General features: G+C 39.7%; 1 protein-coding gene across 7 annotated transcripts in view; it reads left to right on the plus strand.

Annotated features, from left to right (window-relative positions):
* The window catches only part of ENOX1 (ecto-NOX disulfide-thiol exchanger 1), a 356,085-nt gene that overhangs the window by 216,922 nt on the left and 123,674 nt on the right, over positions 1 to 15,489 (plus strand). For 5 of the 7 annotated variants that reach the window (XM_071448308.1, XM_071448303.1, XM_071448304.1 and 2 more), the window contains 2 exons: positions 4,700 to 4,834; positions 5,692 to 5,829. In XM_071448308.1, the coding sequence (XP_071304409.1) occupies positions 4,825 to 4,834; positions 5,692 to 5,829 (148 nt within the window). In that variant the 5' untranslated portion in view covers positions 4,700 to 4,824. Of the gene's footprint in view, positions 1 to 4,699; positions 4,835 to 5,691; positions 5,830 to 6,142; positions 6,289 to 15,489 lie in introns of those variants that run through there. The other 2 variants (XM_071448309.1, XM_071448310.1) reach the window with 2 other exon arrangements.

Raw genomic sequence — 15,489 nt, forward strand, 5'->3', positions numbered from 1 at the left:
TTCCTTCAATTCGTTTTGAATTTCTGAATTTAGGTGACATTTTCTAGGTGTTAACATACCATTAACCATGCAAAATAATGCCTCTTCTTGTAACACTGCATATGCAATAATATCAAAAATATTTTTAAAAGCCATCTTAGAAATCACATTGGAGATGCTTTTTTTTTTTTTCATGTAGCCCAGGAGGATGGCTATGGCACAAAAATATCATTTTCATTGTTGCTAGTCCCATCTTTCTTCATCATCATAAGATGGTCAGAAAGATATGAACAGTGACTTACAGCATATCTTGTCTAGCTTTTCTTTCTATTTTCCCTTCTTTACTGGGAGTCCTGTATGCAGCTGGAGAAACAAAACACTGGGAAGAATCAGTACAAAACACTTGATGTATTTTAGAAGACAGCTGGAGGTAGCCTGATAAATGACCTGTACTTTGGCAGGTCAGGTGGAGTGTGACCAACCTAATGACCACTGTCCTATGAATCAGAGTGAATAGTAACAAACACTTTGAAATTGCCATTCTTTTAAGAACTGGAAAACTCACCTAGATGTAACAGTTCACAAGATTCCACATTGCTCCTTTCCATCTGTGTTTCCTCAAGAATCAGCACCAATAGCATTTAATGACTTTGTGACTTGTACTCCCAGGTTTCAAAAGGTTGATGACATCACATTTTTTCCTTGAAGGATTTAGTGGTCACAAAAATTAGACAAAGAGCTGAAATGACTGAAGGTCACTCAGCAGGTCAGTGTCAGAGCTGGGCAGAGAACCTCCTCCTTGCATCCCAGGGCTGGCTGCTGACCCGGGCACTCCACAGAGCCTCGTTACAGTGATGCATTTAATCAGCTTCACTCTGTGCTGTAACTCATTGTGGTGTTATGGATATCTAAAGGGTAGGATTTTAACTTCACAATCTGCTGTTATTGAATTAGTTTTATGTTGTGTTAATTTCTTTGTCTCATGGCATTCATTGCCTGTGATAATTGATGCACAATATATAACCGACTTCTGTATTCATTTGGGTAACTGCATTTAATTGCCTGGTATAAAATATGTGCACTAAGTACAATCTGCTATGAGTGAGAAGTGCTCATTGGTATGGACTTGAGGGTGCTTTATCTTCCTGACAACCTGTCTGAGGGAAGTCTAAATGTTTCTTGCAATTCACTGTCTAAGGACTGGTACTTGCATCATGTCTGCAAAAAGAGAGACTACCAAAAAAGTATGATATGAAATCGCTTTAAAAAATGTTTGGCATCAAAATTTTGTTAATCAGATGTTCTCAAATCAGAAAGTTTTTATTAATGTCCTTGCCTCTCCCAAACATCAAGGAATAGCAGGGCCCAGAATATTTTATACATTTTCTCCTGTAAATCAGGATTATGGCTTTATTTGCTTCTGAAGTTACTCCCCTGGAGTAGAGCTACCCCCATGCACAAGTGTTTATAAAAACAGATTTCTTTGACATATATCTTCAGGTTATTAATGCCCAGAGGAATATTAGTGAATTATAAATCAGGAATGCTCTCTAAAGGTGTGGTGTCAGTGAAATGGTGTTGGTTAATGTCTGCTCAGGTTACACAAGATCCCTGCATAAGCTTACACTTTCTTGCCTGTTTAACCAGTAACAGTGATTCAATTTATTATTAAGAAAGCAAGAATCTTTGTTAGTAGACATATTTCTCATCAAACTTAGGATCTTGCTTTTTTTAAATGACTTAGACTGGGTTTGATTGTTTTCCTTGCTTGTTTTATTTCCAGTGTCATGAAGGGTATAATAGTACAGGTCTGAGCTGCAGAAAGAAATGCTGAAATTTGCCCAAAGGTGATTTTATTTTTAAGCATTAATGAAACCTTCTCTATACAAATTTTCAGAAGTTTTTAAACAAAAGCTAATGTTTGAGTCTAAATCAGGTATGTAATGCCTGTGGGACTATTTTAGCCATATTACATTGCTCTGTCTTAATGTAACCACTAAGTTGTCACTAGAAGGGATGTTCACAATTAGTATTTTTCTTTTTAAAAGACCTAGTTTCTACAGTCTGTGTCCTTCAGGATGGAGCATTAGTTCTGCCTACAGCTTACTGCAAATTATTCAGTGTTCATAGGTTCGTTTATGCTTGTTATTCAGCTCTCTTCCACTGACAAAATAGCCTGCAGCAGTTCTTGGTTAGATAGAACTAGTTCCACTTTAGGCTCCTCACGTTCTCTTTTATGGCTTTTCCTCTGGTTCACCCTGCTCTGTATCCAGTTACTTTTGATGAAACAGTAGACCTGGTGGTCAGAGAGAAGGCAAAGTTGCCCAGAGCCAGGGTGGGCTATGAGAGGCTGTTTTGAGCAATGGCTTCCTTGGCATATTGGGCAGACCTGGTGGTACAGTACACCGTGAGTTTCACCAATTCAACCTACTGAATATGCTTTCATTCATATTCATGGTGTTATATTCTTCTTGGTCTGCAAGGACTTTAACAAATACTTGTAGATAATTCATGAAAGTATACCAAAATTTGAAATATGTGAACATGTCAGAAGAAAAACACCAAAAAGTCATTCCCAGTAGACTGAGGTCAGATCCTGCATTTCTGACAGAACTGGGGCAACTGGCATGTGGGCTGGGGCAGAAGAGTGTGTAGCATTCAGCAGCAGAGCTGTCGCCTGGTACGTACTTCACCAAACAGTAAAACGTGGGCAAGGGGGATGGCAGAGAGAGTCCAACACCCATTTTCTTCCTCTTATCCCAGAAATCCATGCCTATCTGAGATACCTTTGCCCCAAAACCATGGGGCAGTACCTCCTTCCTCCCCATTAGCCATGGTGATGCTTATGGGGACAAGCAAGTAGCACACAGCAAGGTATGAAGAGGCATTTCATCACTGTTGGTTTTTAAATGCTCCTTTCTTCATCAAGGCAACAAGGCTGCTGGTCAGGGGAAGAGGTGAACCACTCTCATCTGGGTTATTCAGCATATATGTGTAAATTGGGATTGATTTGGCAGTGATTCATAAAGAGCAAGGAGGGCTATACTGAGTAAGAAATGACTTACTGACAGGGAATAATTCGGCCAGCTCTAACCTCAAAACAGATGTTTGTGGTCAGAAGTTTATAGCCTCAGTGGAAAGGGCTAAGTAAAAGCTGAAAGAGCTGAACAGGAGACACCCTCTTTTTAAAAACTTGTCATAAATCTTGGCTGCCTTGTCTTATGTTAGTCACATTCCCTGCAGAGGACTTCCATTCAGTGTTTGTTTGCTGTTTATAGATGTTATTTAAAAGCTAATTTTATGATAAAAATGTCTTATGTTATGTATAATGAATAGTGGAGATCAAATAAGAATTGGAATTGCAAATTCAAATATTAAGTGTTGATAAATATTGACTTTTAAGTAGACACACTGTAGATTTGAACAAAATGCTTTTTAGCCTAGTGTACTGGTTATTTGTAAATTACAACATACAAAAAATGTAGACCATAGTCTGAGCCTGACTCTTCACTTTTACAGCCATTGATTTTGTCATGTTCCTATGAAATGATGTGTACAGTGTCATGGGACTAAACCATAAAACTTTCTGCATTGTACTTTATGCACATGAAATGAAAAAAAAAGTGTGGGAGGTACTAAGCTAAAATATAGTATAATTATGTTAATTTGTCTTTTCTAAAGACAAGTCCTTAGGGTCTGCATGTTGGAAACTTCCTAATTATGGTCTTTCAAGTCTTAAAGTCAGCACAGCTATTCTAGGGATGAACAAGTCACCAAGATTCACCTGCACAGTGCTAATAACCTCCCTGAACATTTGTAAGCTTCTGGTCAGTTGCTGGCATCTGGTACCCAACACCCTGGATCAGACCCCTTAGGCTACTGGACAGCCAAAGAAATGAATGTGGCCCTCCTTAACCCACAGTCCCATGTACCTGCTGCACAAAGAGTAGCTTGGGCTTGTGTACGTGATCATCCTCAGCCCAGTATTTTCTACACCTGCTGGAAGTGCTGGGAGCTCACAGGCTTTGTTCACACCTCTTACCTGTCACCTGTTCAGCCTCCTTTCTGATAAGCGATGCGGTAATGTGGTGACAGCAACAGCAAGAAGTTGCCCTGATGTAAAATTCATGGCCTGGCAGATACCTGATGAGAGCAATGTGTTTTAGCTAGAAACAGATACTGCACTTTTGCTTTGAGTTGAGTAACCTCTGTGAGCCAAGGGTGCAGTGTTAGTTAAGGGGGAGGCATCTTCCTCAGCTTTGTTAGGTTTTCTTTGCCACATCTCTGCAGGCTCCATTCTGTAAGTCATTGCATAGTATTTTCTTTCCTCTTTCCATCTCAGAACAGACAACTATTTCCTTGAAACTTGCAACACCAGTTAATTGTTAACAGTTAAAAAAAATAAAATCATATTCATCCCTTAATATGTTCTTTCAGCTGATGCCTTCACGCCGAGGAGGCTGTGTAGCTACTGATAAGACCTAATTTGTGAAAGGCTTTTCAGTGGCCTGACAGGTTCATGCGTGGTACTGTTTGTTCAGCAGGCGAGGAGGAGCGTTTGCTGGAATGCCTCTGTGGAGGCTGTGAAATGTGTGCAAAGAGGCTGGGGCTGGTGATCCGGAGGGAGTGGGCAGGAGCTTCGAGTGCCTCCCAGAGGGGTCGGTCTGTTGTTGTGCTCTGACTCTGGCACTTGGAGTTATTTCTATCTTTTCTCTTTCAGAGCCTAATGAGCTGTGTGAGGGCCCTGTGCTTGGTGATGTCCCATCTCAAGATGCTGCTAATACAGTAGCTAATTATTCCTAACTGAAGAAGTCGAACAGAAGAAAAAGGATCCAGGGAAAAGCAATGGCTGCCGGTAAATATCTCAGGTCTTCAAAGGCTGTAAGAAAATAACTGGAAAGACCTGGTTTTAGGTGTGACTGGGGAGGGGAGAAGCAAAAATGTGTGATCATATCTTGTGTCTGGTGTTTCAGTATCGAGTATATTCAGTTTTCAGTTAAGGTGCCATCCCTTAACTACCCCACCCATCGAAGGAAGATCCATGGGTGGACTCAGTCTATTTTGACCATACTAATGATATTTCTCTTTTGGTTTTAGAACCAAAACCTTGGTATTTGCTATAATGAATGGAATTTGTTTGATCTCTTTTTATTTAGGGAATAATGTATTCTTAAATGTTTACAAAATAAAAAATTGCACCTTATGGAAAGCAGTTCTTTCCTTGGGGTGTGTTTGGTTCTCACAGGTTTCAGGCAAGTTCCACAACTGTTTATGTATCATTAATTTCTATCAGAGTGTTGCAGGGCAATTTATTCAGGTTGGAAGAGGCCTCAGAAGGTCTCTGAACCAGCCCTCTGTTTAAAGCAGGGCCAGAGACAGGGTCAGACCAGCTGTTCAGGGCTTTATGAAGTTGAGTCTTGAAAGGTGCTAGGGATGGTGACTGCACAGCCTCTTCTACTTCTTGATTATCCTCATGCTGAAATAGTTTTCTCTTTCCCTTGTACCATTTACATCTGTTGAATGTTTCCAGTGTCTTTATACTCTATTATACCATATCAAGAACTATTATCAATGATCTAAAGGTGAATTATAATTAAGAAACAAAACAAACTAAATAAAGAGTGTTTATGATACCTCATTCTCACTGAAAGATTTGGTTAAAAATTGTGGTGCATTGGCTTTTCTACTTACAGCATGTTTACTTTCTTGCAGCAGCTGATGGTTTGGGAAGTATAGCTATAGATACCACACAGCTTAACATGTCAGTCACTGATCCCACAGCTTGGGCTACAGCTATGAATAATTTGGGGATGGTTCCAGTAGGACTAGCAGGACAACAGCTTGTGACAGGTAAGGTTTTTCTTTTTTTAAAAGCATCGCTTGCACCAGTCATGAATTCTTCCTGTCCGTTGAAAAATATATGGAATGTTTTCTGAGGATATGGTATTTTTATGTTCTGAAAACATCACCTATGATTAATATTGCATACTGTGTATTACTCTCTTCCTGTAGTAGGTATGTAATCCATATTATATTTTAACCTTGTGAAAAACTAAAACTCTCGGGAAATCGAACTTCTAAACCATCAATCTTTATGCTAGGTCAAGACTAGGAGGCAAGTCATGTAAGAGGAACATTTGTTTTTGTTTCTCTGTTCAAGCAGGATGTCTTGAGGTTCTGCCAAGGAATACCCTGGGCTGAAAACTCTTGACTGGAGATTTTGGAGTTGTGTTAACTGGGCAGAAAATCATGAAGCCTGTCCAGTTCATATGCTCAGTTGATATTAGTGAAGTGAAGCTTTCCTGTCAGGTGTGTGCTTATTTACTTTCTGACTGGTTCCATAAAATTGAATGTCAAGAGATTGTTCGTGTTAGACTTTGTCATTTACTTCCCAGTCACAGTTTGGGAGTGGGTGTGTTGCAAGGGATCACTTATTGTAAGACCCACAAAAACTTTATTTTGAAACCAGCAATATTTTACAGATAAAACTGGACATAGCAGACTTTGTTGTCAACAATAGAGGCCCAATTAGTTGGAAACATTAAAACTTTGCTCCTGTGATGTACAGAAGAATTATTTATATATGGGTGGGTGCCCTGTAGACACAAGCCACATGCTAGGCATATGACAGACTCCCTCTGGAAGCTGTTCTGCCACTTCAGCTTAAGAAGAGCTGTGTAATATCTGTATCAGATGAGCTGTGTAATATCTGTATCAGATCAGCATCCTGTCACGTCTGTGCCTTTCCATGTAGACGTGGATGCAGTGAGCCAGGTCATGATGTAAATCACTCTGCTTGCCTCACCAGGGATGCCTGATGATTAATTTTGGCCGAATATGCCCCCTCCTGACACTGGGAAGTGAGTGGAGCTGTTCCAGTTCACAGCTGATGGTCTGGCTCTGAGTTACCTGTTTCACAGGCTGGTACACTAAGCTGCAAGAAAGCTGATTTATAACGAATCAGTCTCAAGCAGAGAGCTGAGCTGGTGGAGGCTGTGAACTGACTGGTGATCTCTAGCTTTAACCCCATGCTCCTGATTAAAAGAAACAAGCAAAGCCATCCACTCCTTGGGATCCAATTCTCTTCAATGTTTCTGTCAATGTCCTGGATGCAGAAGCTGAGTCCACACTAAGTTTACTGATGATATGAAATTAAAGAGAAGTTCTTGATTCTCTAGTGGGTAGATTGGCCTAACAGGGAGTCTGGATAGATTACAGGGCTGGCCAATCACCAACTGTGTAATGTTTAATCAGGACAAATGCCACATTCTGCACCTGGTACTATGTAATCCTGGATGTATGAGTGGACTGGGAGAGAAGAGGCTGGAATGCAGCCCTGCAGAAAGAATCTGCTGCGTTTTGTTGATGGTAAGCTCAGAATCAGTGAATAATGTGTCCTGGTGGCCAAAAGGGCAAACCTGGGTTGCATTAGGCCTAATGTAACTAACCACTCAAAAGAAGCATTTATTTCACTTTTCTCAGCTTTGGTGCAGCCTCACCATGAAAGCTGTGTGTGGGTAAATATGAAAGTATGAGAGTGATGAGTGTGCTCAAGAGAAGGCAACAAAGATGATGAAAGGGACTAGAGGGCAAGGCTAGTGAGTATCCTAGCTGTGGATACTAGGTTTGCTCAGCTTAGAGAAGAGGAGGCTGAGGAGTTGCTTTCTACAACATCCTAAATGAAGTTGAGTGCAGAGGGTGATGCTGATCTCTTCTCTCTGGTGTCCAGTGATAGGATGTGAGGGAATGACATAAAGCTGCATCAGAGGATGCTCAGATTTGTTATTAGGAAGAAGTTCTTCTCTGTGAGGGTGGTCAAGCACTGGAACAAGCTACTCGAGATGTGGTCACAGCCTGTTCAAGTGTTTCAACAACACTCTTGGGTACATGCTATAATTTGTACCATGTGGAATTAGGAGCTGGACATGATCATTGTGAGTCTCCTCCAACTCAAAATATTCAATGATTCTATGTGTTGCTGGGAAAAAAACTTTCTTCCATTTTCCAGTGGGGATTTGCCTACAGATGTTGTGCTCAACTTGAACGCGATTACCTCCAACCTGAAAATAGTCACATGTCAAAATTAGCTTCTGCTGCTTTCATTTATAATCATCTGAGTTGAATATGCTGTGGAAATTTGCCCTGCCTTTTTATCTTGCTCTCTTCTGTCTCTTCAGTTTCATTGTAAATTTTGTCCTCAGATGTGCTGTGCAATCCCTACATGGCAGCCTCATCTCAGGTGCAGTGCTTCTCCCCACAAGGGAGGATCTCCAGTACCTTTTACCATTGACAGCCCCCTGCTGTAATTTCCATAATTATGTGTATCACGTATTGTAAAGATGTTGTACAAGTCAGTTCATGTTTGTTCAGCATTTTCAATGTACGAAAGGTGCCATAAGTAATAAATATTAATTACTGAAGTGCTGCCTGATTTCTCTACAGATGCCAAATAACTTCTTTTCTTTCCTTTTGTTTTTCTTTGTTTTAGACTCCTTTGTATTTTCAAGGTAAATAGGTGCTTTGACACTTCATTGTATTTCCTTAAGATTCATAAGTTTTTGACACATTTTCTTTATGGCAAATCCATAATAGCAAAACTTCAGTTTGCCATGGAATTACTTACAGATTTATTTGCTCTAATATATTAACTGTATCTGTGTTCAGTGAGGATTTGCATCATTATATTCAACCAAATATCTAACTACTCCCTAGCTATTTCCAGCTTTTTCTTTTTTTTGCTATTAAGCCTAGTAAAGAAGTCAGCTTTGTCAGCAGTCCCATACTGCTTTTGCTGCTGTCATCTGTTACATTTCTCTGTGATGAAAATGACACAACCATGTCCTGGTGCTAACTGTTTGTCCATGTTTAAATTTTTTTTGTTTAGTTGGGTTTTTTTGGTTTTTTTTTTCTTCCTAGCCTTGTTCCTAGCTACGAAAGCAGTGAGTAGTTTGGATTAATCTTGGAGAGAATGTGATCTTTGCATAAGCTGCCATAGTCTGAAATGTGGTGTATGGTATTCACCTGTATCCCGACACATGTCTTAGTCCTCTGATCTATCAGTGCTCAAAGGACTTATGCATTCATGGACTTTCCTTCCCCAAACTGACCAGTTCCTGTGCAGGGCATTTTTGTTCTCATCTGTATAGAGTCCATATGAGCTACTAAGTCTTTTTAGAGGTTTCTCAAGGCTTTTTGTCTCCCAAGCAGTTCTTAGCTTCACTGCTGTGTAACCTGCTGGGATGCCTGCCTTGTAATAGTTATGCTCCCCAGTTTGCAATCTGTGAAACTCTTGTCTAGCTCAAGAGTTTGCTAAAATGACAACTAAAGCTTCTGCAACATCTGGCCAATATTCTTCTCTCAGCCTGGAATGACAGCTCTCTGATCTTAGTAACTAATCAATTTTAAGCACTGCTAACCTTTTAATACCAGTTTAGGTGATATCTGTGCTCTGTTTAATTCCTTATCTCCCAGTGCTGTAAAATTGGATTTTTGATCTGGGCAAATGTCAGAACCTTTAATTTATAAAGATGGGTTCTTGTTAATAGTTAAATAGTTAAATAATATCTCTTGTGTGTCGACATACATTTTGCTTACACTTATTCAGAAAGCTTACTTTTTCCATGTATTTGGCTGCTGCATTGCATATACACTACTATATGCATTTATAAATTATATATACATAATTCATACAATAAATTGTAGTTTAATAAAACATTAGTTAAAGTGTTAAAGATTAATGTGGAATAGTTATGGGTGAAAAGTATTTTCAGTCTAAATTTCCCCTTTCAGCAGGTTATATTTTCTTAAAAAAACATACCTTTTAGGCTGAATTTTCTCATGGTTGCTTTTAGCCCAGAGGAAAAAAAGATCTGGTAAAGTTGAAGGAAATCTGTTAAACTGCTTTTGAATTGTCCAGGCCTTAAAATTGCTGTTTTCTATGCTTTGAGACTCTGAGAAAAATGGTCAGGTGAGAGGGGAAGGTTAGTTTGTAGTTCATCTTTTTGAGAACTAAATCCTCTTTTTGCACTCAGCAACTCTGATTCAAGCACATCTTTCAAGTGCATTCAAGTCTGCTGTTTTCTTAGATTTTAGGACTAGAAGAAATACTCAATGACCTAAGCCAACTGAGAATGTTTTATTTTGCTTTTGCACTGGTACTTTTTAAAGGCAAATTTTGACATCCCTAGAGTTAAGGTTCTTGAACTTTCATTTATTTCAGCAAATGCCATCAGGCCACCTGTTTCTTAAGGGAAGATATCCTGCTGAGAAAATTATTTACTTCTCTGGTTCAGTTCAGTTCTCCTTTCACTAATTAACCAGTGCTCTGAGAAACAGGAAGCAATTTTGAGGCACTTTCCTCCAGATGACCTAAACATTTGTGAGTCAAAAATAGTATATGTCACAAAGTTCCCCAGTACAAATGAACCTGAAGAGTGGTACACAAGTGGTAATTCATTTAGCCTTTATGTTAAGCTCATGCCCTGTGACGCATATTTGTGCTCTTACAGAGTAAAATAACAAACCACAAGGGCAGACATCCAAGATGAAAGTTACAGGTCTGCCTGGAAGTCAAGGGTATGTCTGAAAACTGATGCCTTCTGCTTATTTACAGAATAATTATTAAGGCACGTTGTTCCATAGGAGTCTGGCCAATACATCTCAACCTCAGTATACCCAAGATACAAAATAAGATTTTCAGTGACACCCAGTTTTTGTATTTTTTTTTTTTCCTGAAGATAGTCTTTGACCACTTGTACAAAATCCTAGTGAAATCAGAGACTGGGAACCTTTGAAGCCTAACATCTTGCTTACCAGAAGATATAGAAAAGAACACCATTTTTGTGGCTTCAGGCATATATTTTTTAGACACTAGAGGTTGTGAAATATTAGGCACTTACATCAACCTTTCTGTTTTTCCATTTATCTCTGCTTTCCCCACACACTTGTCTTTTGACCTGATTTCAGTGAAACATAGGAGCTGTCAGTTCCAATCAGGTCACCTCGCTCAGGATTGTACTTTTGCCAGTGTTGGGTACCAGATACTTCATAGGGAGAGATCCACAAGGCAAATCCACAGTGCTGAAGTGCTGCTCTCTCCGATGTGCTCTCCTCTTGATCATTAATAAATAGAATGAGGTTCCCCAAACTAGAAGTTATCTATCCAAAACAAGTCATAAATCAGAAAAACCTCATTTTTTGGAAGCAATACCTGTTGCAGTAAGTAGTTACAATCCTGAAACTGCAACCCCAAACGTATATTGTGATAACAGAAATATTTGTGGAATTTTGATCTAGAGACTCCTAAATCTTAAGACACGGGGTTAAATGTCCTTCCCAGAATTTTATTAGCTTGAGGCCTAAAAGTGGAGTCATAATATTCAGACTTTTTCTTCAGAATGAAGACTGTAACTACAGGCAATCACTATATTCAGATTCCAGGCATGTTTTATTAATTATTGTTCACTGCAGGTCATCATATGCTGACTAAATTGTAAACATATTCTTACTGTTCTTGTTGTGTACCATTTTTGTAACGTTAATGAAGAAAAATCAAATCAAGTACAAAATCAAGATATATTTGATTATATTCAGCAGCTCCCCAAAGAAAGACTGTACAGTGCTGAAGGTTTTAGGAAGTCATCTGGCTGGAGGATTTTCGCAACTCTCATGTGTATACCTCTTCTTTTGTGGCCTCTCCATTACTGAAGCCTTAGAGCCACTGGTAGCCATCTGGCAGTCTCATTTTGCTCTACCCCTGCTACCCTGTTACCTATTAAAGCTTCCTTTTTATACACTCCATTGCTTAGCCACTAATCCAATGTGCTGATGAGTCCATAACTCAAAGCATCCAAGACAATGCCTAACAAAACACAGCTTCCTTTTCTGTAATTAACACTTAACTCCTGCTACTTCATTATAGTCTATCCACAAAAATTTTGAAGTGACTCACTTGTATAATGAGCTGAAGATAGTCACTTTTCCGAGGGAAAAAATGCTTGAGGATCTATAATTTGTCACTGAATTTTAGCACTCTCCAGATGTAAGATTTAGTGTGCACAGGCAGCTGTTTGGGGCACTCCTCAAGCTCAGGTTCCCCTGCCTGGGAAAGCTGCGGACCACAAGAGCTGAAGAGTTCAGCAGCCCCATGGCACAGTAGGATTCAGTGTCCTTACCCTTGTTCTGAATGCTGCACTGGCTTGACATCTGGCTGTAAAAAAAGATATCAAAAGTCTTAATAAAATCCACACCTTTCCGTAGGTTTTACGACCCTCTCAAGGTTACAAGGTATCTTCAGAATGCATCTTTTCATCTCTTATGGCTTCCCAACCCATTTTATGTGTCATGTTTTGTTAAGAAGTTGGCCTATGATGCAAAAGAAATGTAGTAAGGTATGCTCTGAGAAAAAAGAATTCTTAATTTTATTTTGGTTCTTTTCTATCTTATCATCTTCCCTATAGAAACATTTTAGTCAAGAGGAAAAGATCTATCATTCAAATTATCTGAATGACCCATCAAAATAATTACACTTGTATGAAACATACTCTTAAGGATTAGTGTTGCACTTATACCCAGATAAAACTAGGTATTTTTATTACCAAGACACAGGAGAACAGCAAGGGTGAGAGAGAATAGGTACTCTGGGAATCCCAGTGTGTGGAGCCACTGGGAACATCTCTAAAGTATTATATACTAGTGTAACAAGTAGGTTTTTTCATTGACCTGAAAAGCGCCTGCAGAGTTAATCACACTTTCTATCATGTGAGTGTTACTCAAGGAGACTTCACTCCAGGGGACGTTAAAGTGCTAGGAACAAACACAGTGAGTTTACAACAGAAAGAGGAGAGAAAGATTTGACAGCCAGAGGAAATGTGGCAGAAACTCTTGAGTGCCTTTTGACACGCTATCAGGGTTAAGTGTGCCTCTTAGGTCATTCAAGTACCTCCTCGATATTAGACCTTAATTGAGGCCAGGGATGAAGATAATGATTAAAATCTGCTCAGTGCTTGAAGAGAAACAGTACTTTTTAACATGGTAGGAAGGGCTGAATGTCCCAAATAAACAAGATCCAGAGGTGAGCAGGGCTGCATAGAGGGAAGTGCTAAGTGCAAAGCTTGTGTTGAATGCGGAGTGGAGGTTTATTTAGGGGTATAGTATCTCCCTTTCTGCTGTCATGCTTCTATCCAAGCCAGTTAACAGTTTAGGAAAACAGACTGATTACTATTTGGCATACTCTTCTTGATGGTCTCAAAATACTGGAGTAAATTTATGATGCAAGCCATATTGTTTGGATGTTTTGGCATTTTGTTTTAGGGTAAATTCCTGGCTGTTCGTAATTATACACTAACAATCTGTTTGGCATGTTCTTATTTGATGTTACAGTAAAATAACATGAGGAAATATTTTATTTTTGAAGTTTTCCCCATCTTTTATCTTGCTTTGGAAAGCCTCCATTCCTATTATATTCCATGTGTTTGTTTATTCTAGAGCAGAAAGCCCATGAGTAACTATGAGCGTCCCTCTGCATAAAGTAAGCCAAGAGGCTGTTGGGAATCATTTGCTACTGACTGTTTACTTCTGTTGGAGTATTGCTTTGTCTGCAGCACTTTTCCTTCCAAGGATCCCAGGTTCCTTGGCCAACACGAGGAGCCCAGTGTAACCTGGGTGGCATACAGTTTGCTGATGGAAAATGGAGTTATTGTGGATAGAAATCAATAGGAAAAGCAGACTGACCATTTTAACTAATCAAAGACAAGGTATGAATAGCGAGTTCCATAAATTCAGGGGTGAAAAAGGCTCATTAATGGCAGGCTGCTCGAAGGTGAGCTGATGAGCAGAGTTGTGGTGTCTAGGTGGCAAAGGGAAGGCGATGCTACCTGAAGCCCCTAGGCCAAAGCTGTTTACAGGTTCTGCAGATGGTCCACAGGGGATGGGCACAGCAGTCCCAAGAGGACTGTTAGCTCAGTCCGTGCAGAGTACTCTCAGGAGGGTGCAGATGGCACCGCCTGGGGCAGTCCCAGAGCAAAACTTCTTGGGAGGGGTAGACTTGAATATGAATGGATCCCAAGACAGCCACCCCAAATCAAGGCTATAAAATCCTTTGTTCTTCCCTAGTCAGGCTCTCTCTTTGCCTGCACGGGTTAGATTGATGCTTAGAGCTTGGCCCCCAGAGAGGAAGCATAGAAGCTTAATTTCAATGTTTTAGCTTGAGGAGAAGAACATAAGCATAGTTTCCTTTCTGCCACCTGTGCCTGAAATGCCCTTTGCTTATAGCATGAGAACTGGGTCTCACAAAGAGCATGAAGATGCACATTCAGTTCAAGGCAGGAGTCTCTCTGTGAAATATGAGCAGAACCGATCAGTGTGGAAAAATGTCTTTTGATGGTCTGCACTGAAGAAGAAAGTTGGGTTTCAGTTAGCCTAATCCCTGGGCATGTGAGGGAGTTTGTAACAGAATACTTCATTAATGTTGTCTTCGGTCAGATAAACAATGGATTTGCCACACCTTCCCGTGCTCTGGTGGTGACAAATGATGATTGTGACAGCAGCTCTGAGTAATGTCTCTGTAATGGGAAGCAGCTGGCCACTGGAGTAGTTCTGTTAGTGGACTTGGAGGTGAAAGATAATTAAGCTTAATACATACAATATGCTCTAACATGCTGTAGTATAGATTTAGATTGTATTCTGCCCAAATATAAAAGTTATTCTGTTAGTGTAGCTTCAGAAATTTAATAGCTCTATTCACGAACAAGAAAGGCTTTATCTGTCTCTCCTGGTTTTGCACATTTCTTATTCCAATTACTCTTTTCCTAAAAAATTATTTTCTTGGCTCTAGCAGCTTTTCCTTTATAGGTAATCTCCTCCTCCTGACCACAATGCCTACAGTATTTAGTAATTGTTTGTTATTTCCATTCAGGAAAGGCTTAGAGATACAGAGCTCTAGTAAGTGAAACAATGCCTGAATCCTTAAGAGTCAATCCTGGCCCAAATTGCACATGGTCTATTTTCTTTCACTTAGATAAACCAGGTAGGTAAGGGATTGCATGGAAACAATGGGATAATACTGATTGGCATGAAAAGCAGCAGTGATTATGGAGTTTTCTGTCTGTTATGTAGATTTTTATAGGTATCTTGGCACAGCAGTAATATGGTGCTAAGTGAAAAAGCAGTTTTAACTTTTTTTATCTGATATTCTGAGTCAGACACTGAAGGACAGGAAAACTATTGTACACATTAGAAACAGGCAGACAATTCCTACCTTCTCTTCCTCTTTGACTATGCTGCTGTGATATTTAGAGAAGGATTTGGAAAAGGGAAGGGAGAGAGCTTTGGCAGCATTTAGAGAAGACAGCACTGTGGGGAAAAGGTGCAGATGTGCTTAATGTCACCTTTTTTGTAAAGATCTAGAAACACAAGCTGTGTTGCAGAAAAGAGTTGTCCAAACTGCACTGAAGGGAGGGGGCAACTTGTATGCTTGTCCAACACTTTTTCTTCTTTCTGACACAATTGTAT

Source organism: Agelaius tricolor, unplaced genomic scaffold (assembly GCF_023055355.1).
Source record: "Agelaius tricolor isolate 1412-34295 unplaced genomic scaffold, bAgeTri1.0.p SCAF_26, whole genome shotgun sequence".
In the NCBI taxonomy this organism is placed as follows: Eukaryota; Metazoa; Chordata; class Aves; order Passeriformes; family Icteridae; genus Agelaius; species Agelaius tricolor.